Genomic DNA, 25,796 nt, shown 5'->3' with positions numbered 1-25,796 from the left:
CTCGTCCAAGAAAGTCTCTGAAAACAAGCAATTGTAAGAAACAATAAGTCACTGGTCAGCCTCACAGTCTTTGTCAAGCTGGCTCTTCTGAGAGGACTCGGTGGTTGTGTATTTGTGTGAATGTGTGTTTGTCTGCGTCAAAGAGCAAGTGTGTGTGTGTGTGTGTGCGCGCATATAACTTCATGTACTAGTTTCACCACATGGTGAGTGGTTGACCCATCAATTGCAGTGGCTTATTCAAGTTTCAGATACACTCCTCATATTACTCCTCATTATCATGTGCAACACTCTCCCCGTCAAATATAGAGACAGTATTTTCTACTGTTTACATTAACTCCTTTAATTATCAGTGTTGGCACAATGCAGAAAAGTTAAGAAAACTCCTGCTATTTTGACTTTTGAGACAAAAGTAAAGAAGAGTTTCTCCCGCAGAAAGTTTGTGTATTTTGTCTTCCATGAATTTGGCCACTGACATACATAATATTCTATGTGTACTTTGCACTCGTTTCATCGTCTTATTGACTAAATGTTAATTTTAGAAACCCATAAAAATATAAATAAGTATTTGCCGAATAAAATCTGTATGAAAGTGGACAGATTTGTGTCTGACAAAATTTAAAAACGTTGTCCACATACACAGCGTTCTATTGCACAATTTGAAACACGTTTATTTGTCCTGAAAAAATACCTTAAAGGTTGCTTCTCAAAAGTGTGTACATACCATATGCAAGACTGTATGCATGTGTGTGTGTGTGTGTGTGCGTGTGTGTGTGTGTGTGTGTGTGTGTGTGTGTGTGTGTGTGTGTGTGTGTGTGTGTGTGTGCGTGGTTATGCCAGTTGTATGTGTGGAGACTGATTGAGAAAATCTGAATTTCCCCGAGGGTGAGGTGCAGCCTCCTCCACAGTCTGTAAAAGGTCGGATGGACTGCTGTCAGGTCTCTGGGACAGAAAGTCATAATGTTCTCCTGCTGGTTCTAGCTTGCAACCGCCAATGAAGAACTCTGTTCCATCCCAGTTGCTGAGGTCATTGCCACGTTTGCTACTGTTGCTGCTACTGCTGATGTTGTTGTTGAGTGCAGAGGACAGACCAGGGGCATGGTTGAGATTATGCGCAGAGATGGATTTCCCGAGACTGCCATCCCAGTCTGCAGGTGTCCCATCTTGGCTAGACGTGAGCAGCAGCAGGGGGTTCATCTCCAGGCTCATGTGCTTCCTCCACACCCCCTCAGATTTCAAGCCAGATTTCTCTCGCAGCTGCAACCCTCCCGGGACAGAAACTGCCTCACTGTCCTCTTCGTGGTCAGGGTCCACAATGGATCCCACATCAAGAGAAGGACCGAAGCTCTCTTTGTCTGCTGTCACTTCATCTGTCAAATCATCTGTGATGGAGTGAGCAGAGCCACGGTGATGGGAGGGGTGAACTACTGGGGGCAGCTGAAGGGTGAAACCCCCACCTGAAGGAGGTGGGGGTGGCAGGTCAGGGAGGTGTGCTCTTTTGGATGTGCCGTTGGGCGTGACCAAGGTGGGGTATGGGCTGTCAGGCGGGAGCAGCGGTGACGGAGAGAGGGACGCTGTGGACGGGGGGTAAGATGGGGGTGCTGAGTCTGGTGGAATGTCATCGTCGGCGGGTGCCAGGATGAGACGCAAGCCTCTCGGGCGTAAGCCCCCATTACTATCGCCTCTTCCTCCCACCAGATCCCCTCCCTGAGGAGAGGGAAGATCCCTGCCGATGATGGAAGTCTGGTAGTCCGAGCTGTGGTGCTGGTGGCTGCCCAGCTCGAAAAGAGGCAGCGAGGAGAGGGTGAGTGTCGAGGGACCTTTCTGTAGAACTTGGCGATAGACGTCCAGCAAAGAGTCCAACTTTGACTCGATGGAAGTCACCTGGGAGTAAAAGAGTAAACAGTAGCAAGGTCAGAATGGAAAATGTGGAAGATAGTGATGTTTCAAAACAAAAACGCGTTATTCTGCCCCCTACAGTCTGAAGACGTATCTGCATTTAAGGGGTGTCCCATTTCTAAGTGACAAAATAACATAGCCAATAGCCAGTTCAGATTAAGGGTTGAGCTTGAGGGTTAAGATTGAGGGTTAAGATAGGAATTGGAATTGGCCCTAAGACTGCAGGTGCCGGCTCGGTTTCCTGTTTTCCTATTATTTAAAATGAATCCACAATGTCCATTGCATCCACACAATCGTCAAATGTATTCACACAATTATGATTAATCTTGTGAGCGTCACACAACTCTCCGTGTGTTTCCAAGCATAGCAGTGTTGACAACAGCAAAATTGTGCAAGTAGAGTAAGACGGTTGCAAACAGGTTGGAGTATGACTGAAAACACAAAGAAGTGGTTTAAGATGAAGGACACAGTTTACTGTTATTTCTCTTCACTAAGACCCAAAAGAGGCAGAAAAGTAACAACAAGAATAAGACTTACCAAAAGTTCCACACTGCAACTTTCAACATATTAGGCTCCATAATCTTTAATTTGTGTTTTTAGTAATATTGACAGATCACTTGTGGTTTGACGGTATTAAAATTGTATAAAGCTTAGTGCAGTGCATATTTTTTTTCTAAACTCACCTGTCTCTCCACCTTACAAACACGTCCCAGCATGCTCATGCCCTCCAGAGAGTCACCATCTGCATGTAGTTTATCCCTCATCTTCTTATCCACAGGTATCTGGCCTTTTCCCAGGATCTGATCCACCCTGATACACACACGCACACTCGTGTCAATATATTAGAAAATAATGATGTTGTAATGTGAGCAGACACCGGAGCTTCATTTCAGGTTATCCAACGTCAGGCAACAAACCTAGAGCAACAGCAGGATGTTAGGATCAGGGTTAGTCAAACACACCACACATGGTTGGGCTGTATCAGAGCTAACATATTCAAAACCAAAATGTCAGTTTTCCAGGAATAAAGAATTAAGACTAAGAGATAAGATTTCACACAGTCTGTTGTTTGCATTGGTTTCATGGGCTTGTGAATTTGAAAATGGAAATAATTATCCAGAGCATATTAGTGATATTAGTAATAGTGGGTGAAAAGGCAGAATATTGATCAGTTTTTTTAATGCCTTCCCATGAAATAATGTGGAATAGCTGAAGTTAATCATCTCAACATGCAGATATACCACAGAAGAAGACTTTGTTTCCTCTGCTTCAAACTATATGAAATCATATCACAGTCATGATTCCACACACATTTTACATTCACGACCATAATTGTCCTTGAATTAGGACAAAAAAAGTAAAAATTAGTGACATTTGGAATCAGATAGGGTTAGTTATAATTTCACCAGTTGGGTGCAGTTTCACACATTCAAGTTTCTGGGTGAATAGCTGTTGAATTTTTGTGTTTTAGTGCAAACTCCAACCATCTGGTCAGCTACTGTAAAAGTGTGTTAATCCAAACAGTAATTATTTGCGTATTTGAGGAACTGCAAGGGAACGAATGAGACTCTAAATCACTGGTAAAAATCCACATTAAATGAAATAGCAGTAACCCTGAGCCAGGGAGCTTCCTCCTGTCGTTGCTGTAATAATAATGCAGAGCAGGTGAGGACACGTTCCTGGGTCGGTTATTTAGGCTGGGACCAGAGCCCGCTGCACTGGCCACTCTGAAGACAGGAAAAAGACTGTATCAGATACAGCTATCTTAAAAGCACATGCCGTATGCACACACACAGTAAGGTATAGGAAACACGTGCAAACATGAACAAATATAGATGGACACGGAGAGGAGGCACATGATGGAAAAAGCTTGGCTAAATGTCGTCACATGAAAGTCTGCTCTTTCTGTCATCTGCAGATTCAAACTATCTAGCGGAGACACTCAGGTGTTCTGTGTGAACCTACAGCCTTTTACCAATAATGCAACCGAGCCCTATGTCACTCCCCAGCAGTACTATTGTAAAGAAAATCACCTTCAGTGCATTCTGCATTTCAGAACTTCACATTTCATTTCATCGTCTTAATCCATGATTACATTTGACCCCTGATGAAGAAAATCTATTCTACATTTTCATGCATTAGATTAATTCAACAAGAAAACACGATTGAAACTAATCTAAAATGTCTAAATGTCATGCAGGGGTAAAAAAAAAACCAAACAAAAAAAAACCCCCAACAACATCATTTTTGAATTGAGTTGAGTTATTAAAGTTGACAAACGTTTAATTTGAATAATCAAGTCTTTTAAAATTCAGAATGCAGCTACACATCTAAAGCAACATCTCTCGTTATGTTTTTCAACACCTACAGATACAGACGAGGTCCTCACGTGGCTCGAAATAAGGATTATTGCATCATCTCCACAGTCTTTTAGAAAACAAGTCAAATTGAACAAAGGGGGTTAATGAAAATGGGAAATTTGATTTGAGCAACGTATTGACTGCTGAAACAGGAACATACATTATTTCCTCCATGTTACATCTATACAAAAAAAAATATATTGTAAAGCCGAATTCATAATCCAGTATTAGAACTACCCGAGGACCTCTGGCATATTTATATATGAAACCACTGCCACACCTGAGTCAAAGGGCCCGTTTCTGTGAGGACTCATGCCATCATCTTTTCCATAAACCACATTTGTCTTGGGAATAAATGCGGACTAAAGCTCATACACGTACAATGGGCTTGTGTGCATTGTGAAATTGTACATTTGGCCTCTGCGCGACTCAGGTGTGACATTTTTTTGGTTTTGAATTAGTCGGGGAGCAGTCGGCAGGCAGGTGACGGGGCATGTCTAACCCCGGTGCAGATTTATTCCTCCGGGCCTGGCTGTAATATAAATGCAGGGAGGGAGAAGAAAAGGTCTTGACGCGACTGCTGAGAGGCCGTGGAGGGGGACCCACTACAGTGTCAAGTCTGGGAGAGAGAGGGAACACACATGTACACACACTGTACATACACACACTCGATAGCTGGAGGCAAGATGAAGATGAGAGTGGAAAGTATTATCTTAATTGTTTTTTTTAATTAAGCAATCGATAACCTCTGTAGCAGTGGTTCATGCTGTACAGTGAGTCCAGTGAGTGCACTGTGGGGATTTAGTGACAATCCTTTATCATTATTATTATTGCAAAAACCTCTGTGTGTATGACGTAGGTGAACCAAAACCGGAAAAAAAAAAAGCTGCTGCTCAGTCGTGACATTGACGTCATCAGCACAAAGCACTGACGCACTGTCACACAGAGTTAAAGGGTAAAGTTCAGACAGCTTTCTCTTTAAGACACTAAGAACCTTCTGGGTGTTATAGTAGTCAACCAAGATTTACTCTGATAGTTACCCAGGTTGTTTTGAGCAACGCTAAGAGTCAAATGAATTAGGCTACAAAAAACAGGTTTAATTACTGAACCTGTGGGTTTATTTTGTAAGGGTGAAAACTAAAATATAATAGAATGATTTCCTTGCCTTAAAAATCAGAAATTCCATTACAAAAAGGAAACCACTACTCAGAAACGAATAGCATAAATTGCAGGAACATCTGTGGAAACACCCACTTGTGCAATTTTAAACTTTTGTATTAAAAAAAGCCAGATTCATTCAGTAAATATCACTGATTTAATTAAAAAAGAATGTTCTCTAAACACAAGGATAAAACAGCTCTTCCATATTTTGTAATGCGAGTGTGTGTCAAGTTAAGTGGATGTGCGTGTGTGTGTGTGTGTGTGTTCTGACCTGGTCTGAAGGCTTTTGATCCGACAGAGCATGTCCAAGTGTCCCGCAGAGTACTGCTCTATCACGTCCTTCACATCGTAGGGACGCAGCGTCTCCTTAAACTTCTTCTTCGCTACGTGGAACTTCATGATCCTAGACACGAACAACCAAACACACACACACACAGATAGACAAAAGAGGAAGACAGATGCTGTGAAACCAAGAGACGATGGTACGTGAGACAAGGGTGCAATAACTCCACCTAACCTCTAGATGGAAGCAGAAACTATGACAAAGCCACAGAACGATCCTCACCACATTTCACTTGTTGATATTTTGTTTTTCAGTGTAATTACAAAAAATGTTATTAGAATCTCAAATATCTACAGGATAATCTAACGGGGAAACCAACACTGCCTGGTCTTCTTGTCGAGTCCGTAATGAAAATGAATGACTTTTGAACCAGAGTTTAATCCTCTGTCTATTTGATGAACAGCCACTGCTGGGTGAATAATATTGATACAGGTAAGAGAATCTATGCTCTTGGTTCACTCGGATCCCCCAGTGGCTTCGGCTTTTCTCCAGTTGCCCGTCGCTCTCATTGTCCGAGTGGAAACAACAGTGACAGTTGACCCTCTGTAATAACAGTCCTGACAGGGGAGGGGGTGCCCAACGTACAACCCGACACCCTGGGAAAGCCCTGGGCCGCGGCTGTCCCATGGAGTATGCCTGCTGAGTGGGTGGGCAGGCTGTCCACAGTTGGGTGGTATAGGATCTGTGTGTGTGTCTGTGTGTGTGTGTGAGTCATACAGCAGAGGGCTGGTGGTTGAGGGGGCGGTTTTTCATATATGTCAGTTTACTAAAAAACAAAAGCAGGAAAAGGTATCTGCAGGTCAAATCTTTCAGAACAACGAGTAACAAGTCAAAATGACTGAGTGGATTTTACCTTAACGTAATAGTGACTGTATCTCCTCTAATGGAAATGTCATTATCATGTAGTTTATGGAAAAAAGTTTGTCTTTATTATGTCAAAAAATTTGAAAATACATTTATAAAATGGGCATTTAAAGGGTTAAAATTACTAAAACATGTAAAATAGCAGCATGAAGGTTAAAGGGAACAGTTATAAGTCATTTTTAGTGTAGAGAACAGATAACAATTAAAATTATAAAATAAAATGTGAATTTAATCTGGAAAAAGCTGGATAATATGACATAGGTATATCACACCTGCCTAACACCCTAACTGTATCCAAGAGAGTTATCTGAACATAAAGGAAGTTTTTATTGATCTCTGTTGAGAAAGTGGTTGGAGGAAGAAACACAGAATCAAGCACAGATGCAAGACGACTAGAAATATGAAAAAAATATAGTGACATCTGTGCAAAGTGTGTGAGTGAGACATCTTATTTATAGAGAAAACTTTGTGGCCCATATGGACGGCGTCTGTGTGCGCTGAGAACACATTTCCACTCCATATGTTAATCTCTCCTATGTTTGGCATGGGTTGGATGAAATACATGTATGAACAATTAAATAAAGAAGGAGATAATGTAAAAAGGTGCGACTGGATTGAGTAATGCCGGAGGAGAGATTGTAGAGAAGCAAAACTAATGACAAGTGCTCATAGGAGAGGATTAGTGAGCAGAGACCTGCATATTATTGTTTTGAAAATTCAAACCAAATTTGTGAGGAAAAACAAGCTGGTTATGAGTCACTGTCCTTCATTAATCTGACGCATCTGACTTTTTAATTAGCCAGCAAAACATTAGAGAAAATATTAGAAAAAAAGGAAATCTTAAGTCAACTTGTTTTTTTATTGAAAAGCCTGCTTTGTTCAGAGGTGCAATTTTTCTTTTCAATGAAAAAATACGAATACGGTGAGAAGAAGTGATGAAGTGAAAAGAAGCATTCAGTGCCAGCTGGACAAGACATTCGCTCACAGGGTGCCGGTGCCAGTGTGAGACAGCAAGGTCTGCTGAAAAACACATACGCACGCTCATCAGTTCCGACCCACACACACACACGCACACACACACACACACACACACACACACACACTGCAACCCCCACAGGAAAAGCCTCCAACATGGCAGCAGTTCATATAGATACAGTGGGAAAGATGGGAGGAAAGAACAAAGTAATACTTGCAAAATACAAACATCCCCTGAGGAAAGCAAACATCATGTGAGTATATGTTTTTCTCATCCAGAATTACAGAAAGGGTCTTAGTTGTTGTGTTAAATATTTGATTCATGCTCTGAGGAGAAAGAGTAGAGATAGATATACACGTTTAAAACCTTCTTTCACTGAAAGTAATGAACTGTGTGGAAAATAAACCAAAACATAAGCGATTCACATGGTGTAGTGATTTCTTCCCTTAGTTAATACAGAGATTGAATTGCGAGGCTACGTGTGCTGGGCTGAGCGATCAAAAGGAGGCAGAACTTTGACGTCACCGGTCAAATCGTAGATCCTCAGCTCAGTGAGCTGCTGTCACTATGGTTTCAGAAGCCTTGAACAAGATGAGGAAAAAAAAATCCTTAGGCATAGAGTCTAAGTTAAGCTACCAAACTGTAAGATGTTCTTTGCAAAGAAAGAAAATAAGTAGAAATAGATGATATGACGAATAGATATGTTAAAAATCATCAATTGGACTGTTGATTTACAGCATCTTTGCTTACTCTGGTTAATCGGCTAAGTTGTGTGTAACCTTGTTCTCTTGTGGTCACCATGATGTTGCAGTTAAGTAAAATCACTATTTTATTAAACAATAATTACTCGTAATCTTAGTCTTTGTTCATCTAAGCTGCTGGTTGTGGTGGAGCAACGATAACTTCAAAACAGAAGTGTGTAACGGTAAATGTCGATTGTAGATTGAAACCACTGTCAAATGATCAGCACAACTTTATGTTTCTCAGTTTATTCTATGTTTCTCGATAAAATCTTGCACAGTCAAAATTGAGGTAGTAAATTTCTAGTAAACAAAGAAAACAGGAAAAGTGCCACTAGTGAATTCTACAGCTGAAAAACCTCATTGTTCAGCAGATTGAGAGGATAAACACTTCTTGTCCCCCCCCGGCGTTGTATTAACCCAGAAGCCTCCATCATTGGTGGATGTTTTTTCTACCATGACAGAAAAATCTGAAGGCTGTCCGTCATTTTGACAGATTGAACACTGAGGGCGATCTACTGTAACTTCAAATGATTCACACACAGTGACACCATCAATAACCACTTGTAAACCACCTCTAAAACTGACCTGATATAGATTTGCCTCCTACACAGGTAGACCTTCTCCCCTTTTGTTCACAGAGTACATCAACGAGATAACTGCATCTATCAAGAAAAAGATTTCTCTTGGAGCATTTGGTCTTCATCTACGACCTTGAGAATCGTACTCAATGTGTCACGCTATCAGGATGCTGATAATACACTGAAGTGCTACAGACTGAAGGCCTCGGAGGGTGTTTGTGACCACGCCTGTGACCACAGAGACTCAGAAGCAGTGGAAACTGTCGGATTTCCTCCTGATGCAGAAGCAAGTGCTTGCAGGATTGGACAATCCCAAATTCAAGAGTCTTGCCGACTTGTGATCACTTTCCGTTAGAGAAATATTGTTCATATTTGCTGAGACATGACACTGCAGCGTTTTACTGGCCGCATTAGGAACAGTGGAGACACTGTGTCCTGATCCAAATGTCACTTAGTCACTTTATCATTTTTACCCATATCACTTCATCATTTGTTGCATTTGTCTTATTTGTTTATTTTACTTTTATTTTTATTTTATTTATCTTTTAACTCTTGTACATCACCACTTTTACCTCCCAATTGTTGCACAATAATTTCCCTCGGGATAAATAAAGCATCTTGAATCTCGAATCCAGTCCCATCACCCCCACCCCCGTGCTGCTGGTGCATTCACACAGATGCTCCCTCAATCAGGCCTGGTAGTATTATCTTGTCAGAGCACGTTTTTCAAATGAAGGACTCGGCAACAACTTTGTTTCTGTTCACAAAGACTTAACAGATGCAGAATAATATCATCAGTAACACCAGGAAAAAAAAATGTATACACTGCAGCTTTAAAACACACAAATCCATCCATCCAGCAATCTACCACTTTATCCTCCACATGAGGGTCATGGAGGGCGCTGGTGCCAATCCCAACAACCATTGATACTCACCTACGGTCAATTTAGACTTAGTGTCCAATGAGAACACAAAACAAGTGACACCAAGAGTATTCGTCATTTTCAATTTGTTTTTCAGAGCAAACTGCAGAGGTGTTATCCCCTTTTGTCTGGTTTGGGTAGCATGTGTTTATGTAAACAAATCAGTAAAAGTTAATTCAATTTCTCACTTGACTTGGACGCAACTTTACAAAAAAAATGGTTCAAAACATTTCTAAGATTCTGGTGATTTACAGTTTGGGAGCGTCACCTGAAAACACTTGAAAGATGGAGCATAACAGCAGTGGGAGCTCACCTGACAGCTCTGATCACAGCCTTGAGTGGCGCCGATAGATCCTCCACTGTAACGTCGCAATGGCAGCCCCTCTCATCAAAAGAATCCTCTGTGGTCATGCCACTGTCCACTGAGAGAGGCAGAGAGAGTCATTTTGTCAATAAATGGAGCCCAGTGCAAAATTGTTTCCAGTCTCAAAAGTCATAAAACACTCTCTGCATGGCCGGTCTTGACAGAAGTCTCCAAGAATGTTTCAAACTGATGCTATTTTGGCTTTTAAGAGCTGAAAATGTATGCCCCACTTGGACGAGATCGTTGGGAAGGGGCAAAATGTTGCCAGCTCAGCTGTATGAGGCGAGAGAAAAGGATAGATACTGTATATCCTTGATGCTTCCCAAAATTATAAGAGCAGGAGACAGAAAGAGAAAGTGCAGGAGAGAAAGCACGGGGAAATGGAAAGAGAGGAAATTATGATATAGACTCATCATCATTTCCTCTCTTTCTCAATTGCTCTATAGCAAAACTGCTAAAATGAAAGAGAGCAAGAAATGTTAGGAGTCGGCAATATCATACAGAAGAAAAACACAGTAGCCAAACATAGGTATAGTATACATACCTCAAATGACCTCAATAAAAAATGGTGGAATTGAGATTTAAAGTATGAGAGTTAAAGGGATACTTCACCGATTTGAATATGGCTTTGTATTGCTAGAATAGCAGTAGTATTTTTTAGAAAATGTGCTTCCCTCCCTCAGTTTTTCCCTGACTTGTAAACAAATCTGTTTTCCCTTATCCAAATGTGCCCTACTGTGAGTCAAATGATGCGTTTTGCATCACAGTAGGGCAAATTTTGAAAATGGAAAACTGGAGATTTTTTTACAACTCAGTGAAACACTGAGGGAGGGAAGCACATTTTCTAAAAAATACTACTGCTATTCTAGCAATATAAAGCCACATTCAAATCGGTGAAGTATCCCTTTAAGTGAACTACAATATATCCGCCATGGAGAAATAACAGCCATTGTCCTATAGATTCTATATCTATACTATGGGCATTATGTAGAGAATAAAGAACATTTTTTAAAGTTATTGCTGACAGTTTTTCCAACAGCATATGATAATTCTTTAGTTTGTTAAAAAGATAAATCATCTATCATTGATCCTGTGAATGTTTGCTTTCTTTTTTGCATGTTCAGCTGAGCTGCTTTGCCGCAGCGATGTGCTTCTGCACAAACAAACAATAGGAATCGATGGATGTGCACATGTTTATTAATTCAGCAATGCCTCAGTCTGTCCTGTGATTAATATTTTGTTTTTCTTTCTGGGAAGGAAATTGCAGACGTGCCATATAAAGTGACATCCGTATTTTTCTGTTTTTGCTTTTAAAAATAATTTTTGGTGCAGTCAGGTTTCAGTTTAACACACTGTGCTGTGAAGCGTAATTTGTCAAGATGTTGTCTAGGTGTGTCGTCTATACTCGTGTCCCACTCACCATCTGGGACCACATTCCGAGACTGGCTCTTTAACCTCAGCGACGGCCTAAAACGGGTCCGATCATTGAAGCTCCAGCTCTTCTGCACTTTCGCCGGGCTGCCGCCCATCAGCTCGGTGCCTCCCACCACCTCGTTGCCAGGGGAACATCGCTGGCGGTCGTTGATGGATGTCTGTCTGCTCTTCATGCTCTGACCACGAGGACTCGCCATTCGGACTCGCTCCTTAAAACTCAATTTCTGACTGCGGGGAGGGAGTGGAGAAAAGAGGGGGACAGAGAGGAGAGGGGGGTGGAGAGAGAGAGAGAGAGAGAGAGAGAGAGAGAAAGAGGAGAGGAAAAACATTGAAAGACACAAAGAGATAGATTGGGGGAAACAGATGGATCGAGAGTGATGGGAGTGACGATCCAGAGAGAGACAGTCGGGGTGACAGAGGAAGAAAAAGGGAGGAATAGGTGGGAAAGTGAGTGAAGGATGGAGTGTGTATGTGTGTGACAGTTGGGGGTTGATAAAGAGGCATAAGAAGGGGGGGGGGGGGAGAGAGCGAGAGAGAGAGAGAGAGAGAGAGAGAGAGAGAGAGAGAGAGAGAGAGAGAGAGAGAGAATGCTGTCAACACCTATTTCCCTGTGAGAAATTCAGAGTGCAGTCACAAAGCAGTGTTCTGTCCTTTCCTTCAGACCAAACATCATCCGTCTCGCTGACAAAATGGCCAGATCCTCAGCCCATCAGCTGATTAACTACTCATGTATTCACATTTCACTACAGAGATGCAAAAATGACACAATCGATAGTCTGGCTAAATCTCTGTGAGGCTGTAGATCGATCCAATGAGCTTTAAAAAGGATTAGTTGCTTTAATTTAACAAAATACAACCTCTGCTTTGGTTACGATTATTCTCTATAATTACAGTGATGGTAAAAGTTTGTTGTTGTTGTTGTTGTTTTCTGCCTCAACTTGGTCTTCATGAAAGGAAATGATGGCACATTGACTTGTGTGCTGCCTCCTTCATCTGAAAACAGACTGAGGAAGTGAAGTTTTGAGCAGTTGGCTACAGTTTCCCTTCTGAAACCTTTGGTGGGCACTTCCTTTTGTTGTCTTTTGTAACCTTTACAGAGGATGTGGACACGTTTCAATCAATGCGACTTGCTGCAGTACAGAATTTGATGCTATAAGGCAAATAGACCAGCATGCAATGCAGCAGAGAAAGAAAGACACAGAGAGAGAGAGAGAGATGCATAGTTCCAATACAGTTTCCATGCTTCACAGTTTCACTTTACTCAACCTATAATTATAATCTGTTTTAACTACTTTGACAGAAGTGGGTTTTCCCCCTCGATTTTACAAAACTGTTAAAAGACTTATTTTTAGGTAACACTTTGCTATACTGTTTAATGCAGTCTCTCTTTACAACACATGCAGAACATGAAGTCATTTTCCATCCTGGACCTGCAGAATCCTGTGTACCTTCAACTAACAGCCTTTTTTTTAAGATGCGATCAATGGAGCCGATCGGTGTAGAACATTTAACTCAACTGATAATGAGTCCATCTCTAATCTCTAATAGCAGAAATATGACTGGAAAGAGCGGTGCAGCAGGAATACAGGGAGCATGCAGTCAAATTAGTCAATATCTATGTATTGAAATGGTGCATTAATATTTTGTATTTCGTTTTTGAAGTTAATTGAAGGTGAATTAAGTCCAGCCTCATGAATTGGTTATTTTATTTCCAATTCTTTCACCTCAATTGTCATTGAAGCTATTTTGTTTTAGCAATGCATGGGATTATTACAATGAAAATGAAAAAAATAATCCTCAAAACAATTAGTTTCTGATCCCAAGACACTGTAATGGAATGATTGTACACAAAATGCATAATTAAAATAACAGATACTCATGTGACTGGACAGTTTCTAGGGAAGGCTCAGAGGCAAATATCATTGCAGAAGTATAAAATAAAGGGGAATTTAGACCCTGCCTTCTGACTCATTGTCATTTTCTACTTCTGATTCAAATGACTTTAAATACATTTTTGGATACTGAATGATTAACATGCAAATCTTTGCGGTAAATGTACACTTTACAATCGACAGTCAAATCTGGTATCATTTACTCTGATCTCAAAAAACATCTTTGCCTCTTCACTGACTAGTTAAGTGTTGGTGGAATTCCCCTTTAATTTGTAACACGCTTAAGTCTTGTTGGCGTTTGACAGGCGGCAAGCAGCAGCGCTCATCTCAGACAAAATCCTCAAGTGGATAAAAAGGGGGTTGAGGAGAGAGGTTAGAAGGACAGTTCAGGTCTGAGCTCTTTGTTTCCCCTCCATGCTAGTTATAGTTAGGCATTCTCAGGGCAGAGAGGATGCTGGGTAATGCTGTCGGTACCTCCTATATTTCCGAGAGTACCTTCTGAAGAGTCTCCTATTACTTAGACCCTCGCTACAGTGAAAGGAGGGAGAGACGGATGGAAGAGAATGGAAAAGATGAAGGAAGGAGATAAAAGTGTATTCATCACATATCATTGGACCAGTGTCATCAAACAAAGACTCAGGCCAGTTTCAGAGCTTTACAACCACATGTGCACAACCTGGACTGTCTACACAGAGCTGACCAACGTGTCATCATTGCGAAGCTTCTTATATTTTGTGTTTTTATTTGTGTTTTTATAAAAAAAGTCTTCATAATTTTCTCTTAAACTCGCTTGAAGGACGTTTTTGAACACAAATGTGTTGTTAACAGCTTAGTGACTTAAAAATGACTGTTTCAGACTGATATTTGTATCGGTGTGATATTCCTACAAACATTAAAATATTTAAGATAAGCATAATTTGAACAGATAATCTTTGAATAGTGAAAAAACAATAGGTCTTTGCTCATACTGATCATTACCGATCAGAGGTTTAGCCACTTTCCTGCCTTTCGAACATGTGGCCCACCTGTCAGCTCTCATAAACTCCACAATAAACTCCACAATAACGCCCTATTATCCTTTAATCCACGCCGCTCCTCACTCACGCTCGGCGTGATGCACGCCGTGGCACTTTGTGGTGCGCCTCATGTTTACTGCCGCTGGTGTTTACAAGTCTGCTTAAACGAAAACCACTAGTCGTTTTTACCGCGGCACCTACCACCGCCAAGAAGTCGACAGTCTGTAAAACCACTAATTACACAGCTCCGTGTTGTCTCGGTGGAGGGGAACATATAGAAAATAAACAGTGTCATAAAAGTGAGCGTAATTATGATTTCACGAGTGCAAATTGAACTTTGGTTGACTTAAAAAGGGGAAAGCCTAACTAAACGCAGCCCTTTAAACAGAAGGATGTCTGGGGGATGAGTGCAGTCATGGAAGCAACAAAGCCTGATTAAATTCTGTTTTGTTTAGGGATGAGAAACACATTTGTTCTTTTAATTTTTTTTTTCCACTGAGAGAATTAAGTTTCATTCTTTAAATCTGTGTGTGTGGCTGTGTTAAGTTTAAATGTGCATAAGAAGCTGCTGGCTCGACATAAGGCCCCCAAATGTTGCCAAAGAAGCCCTGCACTGTAAAAACTATACTAGCATAATTAAACTCACAAATCTCTGTCTTCTCCCCCCTCTCTGAAATCCCCTACAAGCCCCCCTTTCAACTTCACTCTGTCGCTGCTAGACTTGTGTTTGATGAGTTACATAAATACCATCCCAATGGAAAAAGTGCGTCATGGTACAGACATGGTACAGACTCCTGTCTTTGAAGGCATTTGTGCGCACACACACACACACAGACACACACACACACGAAAAGCCCATTGCCCTTTCCCTGTCTGAGAGTCAAGTGAAGAAAGAGTAACCAAAGCAGGAGAAAATCAGAGATGGGAGCCAAGTCGGAAAATTGAGGTAGCAAAATGAAATAAAAAGGATAAGTAATCTCTATGATGTTAAATCTAATTTAACATCATAGAGGTTTCACGAGAAAGGGTTCATGTTACTTTGTGTACTAAAGGGGATCATTCTGTTTTTTGAAGTGTGGTTGTGTGATGTATTGACACATTATCAACACTGAATGAAACAGCATGGGACCGTGGACACACACTCTTGGTAATAACTTACGGCTGCCAGGAGAAGAACAGAACAGAAGGGAAAAGAGAATTTAGCGGAATGCTCAAGTTATAAAATGAACACCTGCCTAAGTCTATGTTATGCTTTATCTCAGCCGTGAGACAACTGTTTTTCCGCCTGGAAACTTGTGTTTCTGTAGCAGAAATGATTTCTACTACAGACTTTTGAGCAAGGAGCGAGCTGTTTACGAACTTTCCAGCAGGGAAAAGGCAGCAAGGTGAAACATCAGGCTTCAGAAAGCGTAATCTGTTTTCTCTTATGTCCCCCTGCTGGCAGCCATGTTATCAGTGAGAGCGAGTGGTGAGGCTGGTAAACGGTTCACAGAAATGACGCCGTGCTCAGTGAAGTTAGTGTAGATAAACACTTTTAAAAAAAAAAAACCTGAACTTTCCCTTTACAACACAGCATCTCTTGGTGGAATATTTTATCTGCCGGTGTTTCGAGTGAACATATGTTGACCTGTCATCTCTGGTTTCCTTTTACCAGAAACACATACACCTTGTTATTATTTAACTGTCCACAGTAATATTAATGGTCATGTCGAGTAAAAGTTTATTTTGTATGACTGCAATGGAACTTCTAATGTTTTCCTACTGCTGTCCTGGGTTACTCCATCATAAAATTAATGAATTTTAAAAAAGAGCTCAACATAAACATGAACTGAAGCATGTGTTTTGTCCAATAACGCTGACCTTTGAATTCCTCCTCGAGGTTAAATAAGGGTTCAGTCAAATACTAAACCAATCAATTCGTAAACCAAGCAACAAACAAACCACCGATCAACACCCAAATGTCACCAAATGTCAATAAACAAACAAATAGATACATTTGTTTATTTACTCATCCTTTGCATGCGTCTAATACCCTGCATGTGTCTGTACATCCTCAGATTTCACAGTTTCAGAGATAAAAGTGTGTGTGTACAGCTGAGAGTCATACAAACCTGTAGGTAGTCTCGCCCTGCTCTTTCCTTCAAGGGTTAGTGGGATAAAGAGGAGGAGGAGACAAAAGGAAGAGAGATCAGTTTTCCAGCAGAGTCATACAGCTTCATACAGACATTTCCACTAATGGATATGGGAGGCATCAGGCCAAAAGGAAGCAAAGAGAAATAGAAACCTCAATCAAAAGGGGCTTAAGTATTTCCAACCGCATGCAAGCTATGGCCATGCACAGTGAGGCGTTAGAGTGTTAGCTGAAGACGAGTGTGGAAATCAGAGAGGTAAAGGAACCCAATCTGGTTTGTGTGAGTTTGTGTTTGTGTCACTGTTCACACCGAGTCCTGACGTGTTTTAGCTCTGAGCCAAGTACAACACGACCAAGTGCACGTATGTACACTGGGTCTGTACATGCAGGTGTAAACAAGCGGCTGATTCTCTGAGTCACAGAAAATATTCTGAATGTACTAATGTTGTACATTGCGGTGTTTATCTACCAATTTCTAATGTTGAATTGGGCCAATCTAGGTTTTGAATACCTGTCTGAGTGTTATGAGGGTGTTACAGGCCATGCATGCTTAAAAAAACAACTTTCAACTTTCAAATTGTTTATAAAGTTATACTTGAGGAAGAATTCTGCAGAGGAAAGGGTTACATGATGGAAAAAAGGAAGAAGCTACACTGAAGTAGATGAGCAGACACCAGCGCAGGATGAGAAATGAGGAGAAGGGCTGAGCAGCAGCGGCCATGTTTGTAAGTCTGTAAGTTGTTACCTACTTGGCGGGGCTGCAGGTATGCAACGCCTTCAAATGAGGCTTCCAGGTAGCAACGGAAACCGAGTTCTCATCAGCAGCATAACTACGCCAGACACACTACATGCAGAGTCGAAAGAATAAATAAAATAAAGATGAATTAAACAATTAATGGGGTAAAAGTGTGTGAGGGAAAAAATTGGTGAGGGAGGGGCGATTAAGTTGAGTAAGAAGTGAGGAAAGGAAAGTCAGGTGGGAGGGAAAAAAAAGAAAAAAGCTGATTAGTTTTTTGGGGTAGTGTCGATGCATTGTGATTGGGGGGGTTGTTGGAGGGAGGTGGGGGCGGAGGGGGGGGGGGGGGGGGTGATGGAGGTGCTTGTGGAGGTGAGGGTGGTGGTGGGGATACATGCCTGTGGGGGGGGAGGGAGCTTTGGTAGTGGTGCCAGGTGGCCCTGAGGTAGGGACGAGCGCCCTCCGTGGAGTACAGACGCCAAGCCGCCTGAGTGGAGGAGGGAGCAGAGACACAGACACATTCACACATGTACACGCACGAGTACAAACACACATGCAAGACACAGAGGGGCAATGGCACAAACACAGTGAGGAAAATTAAAGGAAAGAATGCCAACACGTAAATATACGTGTCGTAGGATGTTACCAGCTGGCAGCCCATACTGGAAGGTCCTCAGAGCAGTGGACTGTAAGTGGAAGCTAAGATTTTAATCAAGGTACCACTTGTTATAAAGGCATATTTTTTTCAGAGTGTTGTTTAATAACGCTACAATGTATTATACTGAAGTTATTGACAATTATTATAAATAAATATTCACAAAAATTACATAACAGCATCTTGTTCAAGTTGTTCATGGGAATGATACTTAACCAACAATTTTACGAGTATTTTGTGGCCACAATTTAGTATTTTGTTTGCACTTATATACTATATACTATACTATATACTGTATATATATAATAATATACTATATATATATAAGCATGATCACTGTTTTGTGTGTGACCATGTATAGCAGTTCACAATAGCATCTCACTTTTCATTTAGGTGCACAGGTTAACTGATTAGAGCAGCCACACTGGCTGCTGGTGAGACCTACATCTCAAGAGAACGCAAATTAGACCGTAAAACTGATCTTTCACCACACTTTCACGCATTTACATATGACGCAAATGTCACAAACACGACCGTTTGATTAATCCAGGCAGGGCAGCTTCATACTGAAGAGACATATTTAAAACTATATCAAAGTAATTTCAAAGTTAAACAGAGCAGTGACCCCCACTGCAGGTGCACAGCAGACACCCTTTCTTTCATGAAAACTTCTGCTTCAAAGTGTGGCTGTTTTGCTCCTTTTTGTCTATTCAGCTATTCCATTCTACAGAAAAAATATTTAACTCTGCCATAATCACTGAAACAAGTTGTTCTCTTTACTGTAAATCTCAAATGATTACTCATTGAACTTCCATGACGACGCCATGGTGCGGTTACAGGATTTGTGACATGAGCTTTTATATAAGCACTTTTACGCACATGGGTGGGAAATTAACACCGGCCCCACTTGCCAAACGCTGGTCAAGTCTGGCTGCTCGTCGTCATTCCTCTACAGTCCACTTAGTCTGCTCAATCTGGTTTTGAAATTACAGATAGTAGACAAAATAGTTTTTACAGCAGGTGAAATTTAGAATAGACCAGCTGTTCAGGCTCGCAGACAGTGGTAATATCCTACGCAGCATAGAGACAGAGAAACACAAAACACACAGTGGTTTAAAGCAGGGAGAGTTGTGTGAGATGAGGGGAGTGAAATGATGGATAGAACAGTAACATCATCCACATATTTAACACATTAAAGCTGCTTCCAAGTTTCCTTTTACCTGTTGAGGGAAATGTTATGAGCTTGGCAGATAACAGTGACCAGGTGCTTGAGATTTTGCCAATAAAACAGAAACAAGATCAAGACATGAGGGATAAAACGCTCCCTCAGTGGATTATTACAAGGATCAATTGGGCTCCACAAGAAAGTGATATTGACTCGTGACAAGGAGGACAGACAAAACAAATATAGATTTACATCAATAATGTTTCAACATATCAGACCGTGTTTTAGACAGATTCACACTGTCCTTGAATTCTATAAACATATTTGGAAGCGGAAAAACATGGCAAACCTCTATAAGAAACCACTGTTTATTATGTAGTGGTGTAAGAAAACAAAAATACACCAATAAGAATTCTTGACAGTGTTATTTTTAACAGTGGTTTTGTGTTTATATTTAAGCCTCCGACCACAAGTTAGCAGCAGTATAACATTTGTATATTTACTAAGAGAGTTTTTCTTAAAAAATAGACTACTTTGGGGAGAAAACATCACAAAACCTTGCTCATAGCATTGCAAAATTATCGCAATATGTCATATCATTGTCATTCACTATAATAAAAACAGACATATCTGTACTAAATCAAATATGTGAAGTCAAGATTGGTTAAAAGTAGCTGTGGCATGAAATTTATAACAGTACAATCACGTTGTGTGATTAACAACATCACACATAGGTGTATGTGTCCTATTATTTACACCCTGTAGTGGCTTTTTCAGTGTGTAGTTCAACTGATCGTAATACAAACACATCTGCTTCATCATTGAGCCCAGGTATTGAAGTAGTTGTTTTTTTTTTCCTCTTCCAAATATGCAGTTTCAAAAAACTGTGTTAACTTTTAACTTTTTGGATTTAAATACTGAATCCACACAAGAAATAACACACTTTTTGTTCATTGGAAAGTAATGCAGCTGCTCTTGTCTATTAAAATGAGTGACAGTGTGGAGGAGCATCTACCCAGGGAATAATCGCCATGGAAACGGCTCACAAATCTCAGCAGTGTGTATTGCTGGTGGACCTGAGAGAGATGTCAGGGTGCTTCACACGACTATACACACAGGATCATTAACTACACACCCTGACAGTGGGTAGATTGGTATAACACACACACAGACACAGACACACACACAGACCCTCATATTAACTACATCCTTAATAAACACCTGATAGGGAGATAGAAGGTGAAACCACTCATGCACACACTTCAGGGTGTCCCTAACACTCTCATCAGAGAGTGAACACACACTCTCATGCTTTTATTCAGACACAGAGACCAACAGTGAATGGGAAGGGAAAGAGGTGGTCAAAACAGATATGTAGTGCACACAAATACATGATAATGTGCATATAAAAGGAGAGAAAGTTGTTTGTATTCGCACTGGTCCTCATCTGCTGCTGCTGCTGCTGCTGCTGTTGTGTTTGGCCTTTGTGTGTGTGAGCGTACCTGGATGAGGCTGGCAGCTGGGTTCCTCCTCTTTTCAAAGTGCTTCTGTCGATGCTGCTCCTGTACCTTCAGGGCAAATCCTGACCCAAGGATACCCTATACGTGCAAACACATACACATTGACTTTGAGGCCAAATCTCAGTTTTACTCCTACCCCAACCCCTCGCCCCCGTGCCACTTGAAACTTCTACAGCCTTCTACCACTCGCTCCGAAACATGACACGTCATTGCGTGAGAAGACGCGTCATGTTATCGCATTTCAGCCAGACAATCCCACAGTCTGAGAGAAAATCTTAATAGCTAGACCTCATCAATATTGTCTCTTCTTCCCTCACCCCAACAAAGGTTACACGAAATGTGAGTGCTATCCTTCTCTGATCATGTTCTGTTGTATTAAGTCAAGACTTACTTGATTCAGTATGCCACCCAACTCATGGTTATCTCCTGGTTTGACTACTCTACTGCAACACCCCATGGTGGCCTCTCTTATGGTGAAAGCCCTGTAAATTATCCAGCTGCCCGGCTGTTACTCCTGCCAATGGGTGCCAGAGGTGGGTAGAGTAGCCAAAAAGTACTCATGAAAAGAATTACTCGAGCAAGAGTAAAAGTATGCAGTGAAAAGACTACTCAAGAGTGTCTCTGGATTTATTTTTGAAACATTCAGAGCAACACAGGAGACAGGAGACCAGAGCCGGTGTCAGACATGGTTAAACAATGAGCCGCTGGTGTGTTTTAAATCCACTTGGAGCCGAAATCTGCAGCTAACAGCTGGTGATGCGGCACGGAGTCACATGAGTGTTGTCATGTGACTCAACTGGCAGCAAGATTTTGTCAGCCATAGCCAAAGTTGTGTTTTGACTGGTTAAAATAGTCACGTTATAGAAATGTTGGCTGAAGACGTCAGAAATAGATCGCGCACAGGGGCACGCAATGGAACGGTGTAAAACTACTGTTTTTTCTTCAAATATATACTCCTAAAATTACAATATATTCAAAAAAGTTATTTGTAACGGAGTAAATGTATTAGTAAATGTGTAGTAAATGTTACTACCCACCTCTGATGGCAGCCTAAAACAAGTTCAAATCACTCAAGCTGTATTTACATCACTATTGTGGACAATGGGAATTATTATGCACTTGTCTGCATTAAAAACATCTTCACCACTCTGTGGTATGTACAAAAGACTGCAAACAGATGCTGTTGTGGTTAACATAGCTACACAACTTGCTATCCAATGTATCCAATCTGGGAAATATCTCATAGCCCTCCATTGGAAGTGTGCCTTTGAAAAATCTCTATTTGAAGAGTCACTTAGACTTTAGTTAGTCCCACACCCTATGAATGGACACCCTACACCCTACATGTGAACGCCCAAAACAGAAAGCAGGGCTAATTGGTAGTGGCAAGGGGTGAAATCTGAAGCGTCCAAAAATAAAAAATAAAACTCCTTAGAAATAGCTGTGGATTAAATGTTTGTGTGACTCACGGCTGGCAGTGCAAAGAAGGAGATTCCCAGCAGAGCGAAACCGGCTGATAACAAGCGTCCTGTCCACGTCTGCGGGGTCTTGTCACCATAGCCGATGGTCGTAAGGGTGATCTGAAAGATCAAGGGTCAACGCTCAGGCAACCTGAACTCTTATCTCCCTCATCCGCTTGTAGTGTCACTTGACTATAATGATCAGCAGTCAGTAAATACAGAAGAGGAAGTCAGCGGACTCAAACTACACAGCTGCTATTGATGCAAATGGGAACATACATGAACATGAATTTTCCTGAAACATACAAAAAAGAACAAAGAACAAACATTTTGCACATTTCTGTGTTAAAAAACAACAACATTTCTTTCCCAGTTCACACTGGGAAAAGCTCGATGACTGCTGAATATCATTCAGAAGTAAAATCCACATTGCTACACAAGCTGGACTGCACTTTCTAAATCTCAGAGGTGAGGTGCTTTTACTTCCCCCTTTCAGCTTTCGTATGAACTTGTAATCCTTCAAAGGTTTTCAGGCTAAATTAAGTTTTTTTCCCCCAGAAAAAAAGCGATATAACAGCATTTAGTGTCGACCAGAGAGATGATCCGAGGTCACAGGACACAGTCTCACCTGACAGCAGGAGAAAATTGAATTTATTGACTGAGCCATTTCTTCTCTCTGCGTTTGTGTTTTTGTTGTGTGTTGTTTGCTGCAACATTTTGAAAGTGTAATGGATTCTAGATACAGGAGGAAACAGTGCAGTGCAGTCAGTCATGTGTGACTTCAAAAGCCTCTTCTCTTAATCTACGTATTACTGACGCCATTAAGGTCACACAGAACGAGTTAAGGGAAATAAATCACTGCTGTCAGAAAAACACAAAGAAATTAAAAGACAACAACAACAAAAAACAACTCTAATTGTGTCGCTTGGCGTAAAAACTGGAGCAACTCAAACTGAATCTAATGAATTATCTAAATAGGGACATGGAAAAAAGACATTTGGTGGAGTAAAATCCAATTAAACCTTAAATTGTATATAACTGCATTTAAAAATGATGTTTAGCAATCACACTGAGAGTGTTCTGTGTGTGTGTGTGTGTGTGTGTGTGTGTGTGTGTGTGTGTGTGTGTGTGTGTGTGTGTGTGTGTGTGTGTGTGTGTGTGTGTGTGTGTGTGTGTGTGTGTGTGTGTGTGCTCACCGTGCCCCACCACAGTGCATCAGCATAAGTGGCAAAGTCCTTATTGAATTCTTTTTCCACAAGATAGACCAGGAAGGAGGAGAAGATCAGCACCAGAAAGCCAATATACCAGGCAGTCACCAGCTCCTACATACAAATACATACAAGTCATTGTAAAAACAGACAAACGTAAGTTTTATAACGACCTTTTTGTTACGTAACATGACCTTTATCTCAACTGGAGGCTGAATATTTACTACATGCAATATCTAGTAAGCTGCAGTGCGTAACTTTGATGATTTCTGTTGTTACTGATGCTATTAATTCTGCATGTTTGGTGTTTGTGAGCAGAAATGATGCAACATTATGTGCATGCTGTGTCCTTCATCTGAAAACGGGCTCTGTCAAGCAATACTATCAGACCTGAGTGAGAGAGCATTGGGGTGTATACTGCAGCAGCACAAAGAACCATTTTTTTTTTAGTATAATTCACTTTTCATTTGCATTTCTGTGTCATACTCCAACCTATTTGCAGATGTCTTGCTTTATTAGTACATTGTTACTGTTGCCTCCATCTCTCACAGTGCACACAGCTTTATTACTATTCATTCATCTTCTACCACTTTATCTTCCACATGAGGGTCTCGGGGGTGCTGGTGCCAATCTGAGCTGCAAAAGGAAACCACTACACCAACCATGTGGCCTGCCATCAGCTTATTTTTTTAAAAATGAAAGTTTGTCAGAAGACACAAAGATCTGACACCAACCTTACCTTACTGTGGGCATAAACTACAGATCCCAGAAGCTTCCAGGTCCCTCCCCTGCGGTCCATGCGCACCATGCGCAGGATCTGAAGAAAGCGAAGGCTACGCAGTGCAGAAGTGGCAAAGATGTTACCCTGACTACCGGCTGAAACCACAGCAACGGAGGCGATGAGTACAATAATGTCTGTGAGTGAGAGAAGGAAAAAGTCAAAGGTCACGATATTACAGACTGAGGTGGACACACCAAACTCTATCCACATGGTCATCTATCACCATCTATAACTATTGATTCTCTGTGAGCTGTTTCTTTCATTTTCCATCGCTGTTGTTATTCTTCTTCTTCTTCTGCAATAATGTGTGCAACACTTAACTGCTCCATTTTTTTTCTTCTCATTCATTTCATCAGCAAACTCACTTTCTCCCTTAGGGAGTTACATAAGAAGGAAGGAGAGCCAGTCTACTCTGAACCAATGGGTATTCATTATTCATCAATGTCAACAATTAGAAACTGAAGTGGAGATAAAAAGAATAAACAAAAAAAAGAAAATTCTTTATCTTTGCAAACAGCATAATAACTCAAGTATAAATGTATAACCCCCTTGAACCTTTAAGATATTGGAATCATGCAATAAAGTAAGACAAACTTAATGTTTCATTTCATAGGTTTGTGACACACACACACACACACACACACACACACACACACACACACACACACACACACACACACACCTACCTATGATACAAAAAGGTTTCCTGGCGAAGCGGAGGCGTCCTTGCCAGCCTCGGTAGCGGCAGCAGCAGCCAGCACTCCATATCCTAATGATGTACTCAAGACCAAACACTACAATCATCACGAACTCCTGCAGGACATACACGTACACACACACACACACACACACAGAGACAGAGACACACACAAGGGATAAGATAATGAATGCACTTTATTGATGTTGAGTCTTTTACCACTGACAAATAATGAACTCTCACACACAAGTCACAGCACACTCACACATGCGGTGAACCTATTGAAAGGTTACAGTAATACAAAGTCAATAAGAGCAGTAAAACACAACCTGTACTTGAAGGCCTATTATTTAGGGTGTTCTATCGTCAGTACGCTTCTATGTGTAGTTAAGTTTAGGATTGTAGCTTCACCATTTAATTGTCCTTGTCTCAGTTTACAAACACTACTGGAGATTACTGATTAGCCCTAACCCTATTGAATGAAGTCTATCCACCTCCATTACACTAGGTGGCGATATGCCCCCTGTCAGCTATTAAGGAGTTTTACTTTGATTGACAATTAACCTCAAAATGCTTCATTCTTAAACCTGAAGCATATTTTCAGTCTTCTTGTCGGTATGTGCAGTAGTCTGGATTACTTCGTTAGTTGTCTTCTTGTTGTATTCATGCAACAGTGATTCATATTCTAACAGCATTATCTGGTGTGTGTTAATCCGTCTTTGATACGTTTGATTTATCACAATTTCAGTGGGACTACTTGTGCATGATTTTTTTTATTCAGACGGTGACGCCACGTGCTCCTGACAGGAAATCCCCACGTGAAATTAACACCACGAACAATAGCTGTGTTTCTTCTTCTAAGTGTGCCAGTTCCACAGCTTTTCTTTATTATG

General features: G+C 41.0%; 1 protein-coding gene across 1 annotated transcript in view; it reads right to left on the bottom strand.

Moving 5' to 3' along the window:
- Positions 1-812: 812 nt before the first annotated feature.
- Positions 813-25,796, bottom strand: part of kcnq5a (potassium voltage-gated channel, KQT-like subfamily, member 5a) — a 104,955-nt gene continuing 79,971 nt past the window's right edge. Inside the window, exons 3-17 of the mRNA XM_083897878.1 lie at positions 24,893-25,019; positions 24,165-24,340; positions 23,414-23,539; positions 22,227-22,337; positions 20,740-20,835; positions 17,431-17,525; positions 16,662-16,688; positions 14,009-14,062; positions 11,629-11,870; positions 10,158-10,266; positions 5,689-5,820; positions 4,759-4,875; positions 3,510-3,623; positions 2,580-2,706; positions 813-1,881 (exon numbers count right to left, since the gene is read on the bottom strand). Of these exons, the coding sequence (XP_083754004.1) occupies positions 829-1,881; positions 2,580-2,706; positions 3,510-3,623; positions 4,759-4,875; positions 5,689-5,820; positions 10,158-10,266; positions 11,629-11,870; positions 14,009-14,062; positions 16,662-16,688; positions 17,431-17,525; positions 20,740-20,835; positions 22,227-22,337; positions 23,414-23,539; positions 24,165-24,340; positions 24,893-25,019 (2,706 nt within the window). The 3' untranslated portion in view covers positions 813-828. The remainder of the gene's footprint in view (positions 1,882-2,579; positions 2,707-3,509; positions 3,624-4,758; positions 4,876-5,688; positions 5,821-10,157; positions 10,267-11,628; positions 11,871-14,008; positions 14,063-16,661; positions 16,689-17,430; positions 17,526-20,739; positions 20,836-22,226; positions 22,338-23,413; positions 23,540-24,164; positions 24,341-24,892; positions 25,020-25,796) is intronic.

The sequence above is a fragment of the Microchirus variegatus genome, assembly GCF_963457635.1.
Source record: "Microchirus variegatus genome assembly, chromosome: 11".
In the NCBI taxonomy this organism is placed as follows: domain Eukaryota; kingdom Metazoa; phylum Chordata; class Actinopteri; order Pleuronectiformes; family Soleidae; genus Microchirus; species Microchirus variegatus.
Note: the sequence above shows the minus strand (reverse complement) of the source record. Positions and strands in the feature narration are given on the sequence as shown.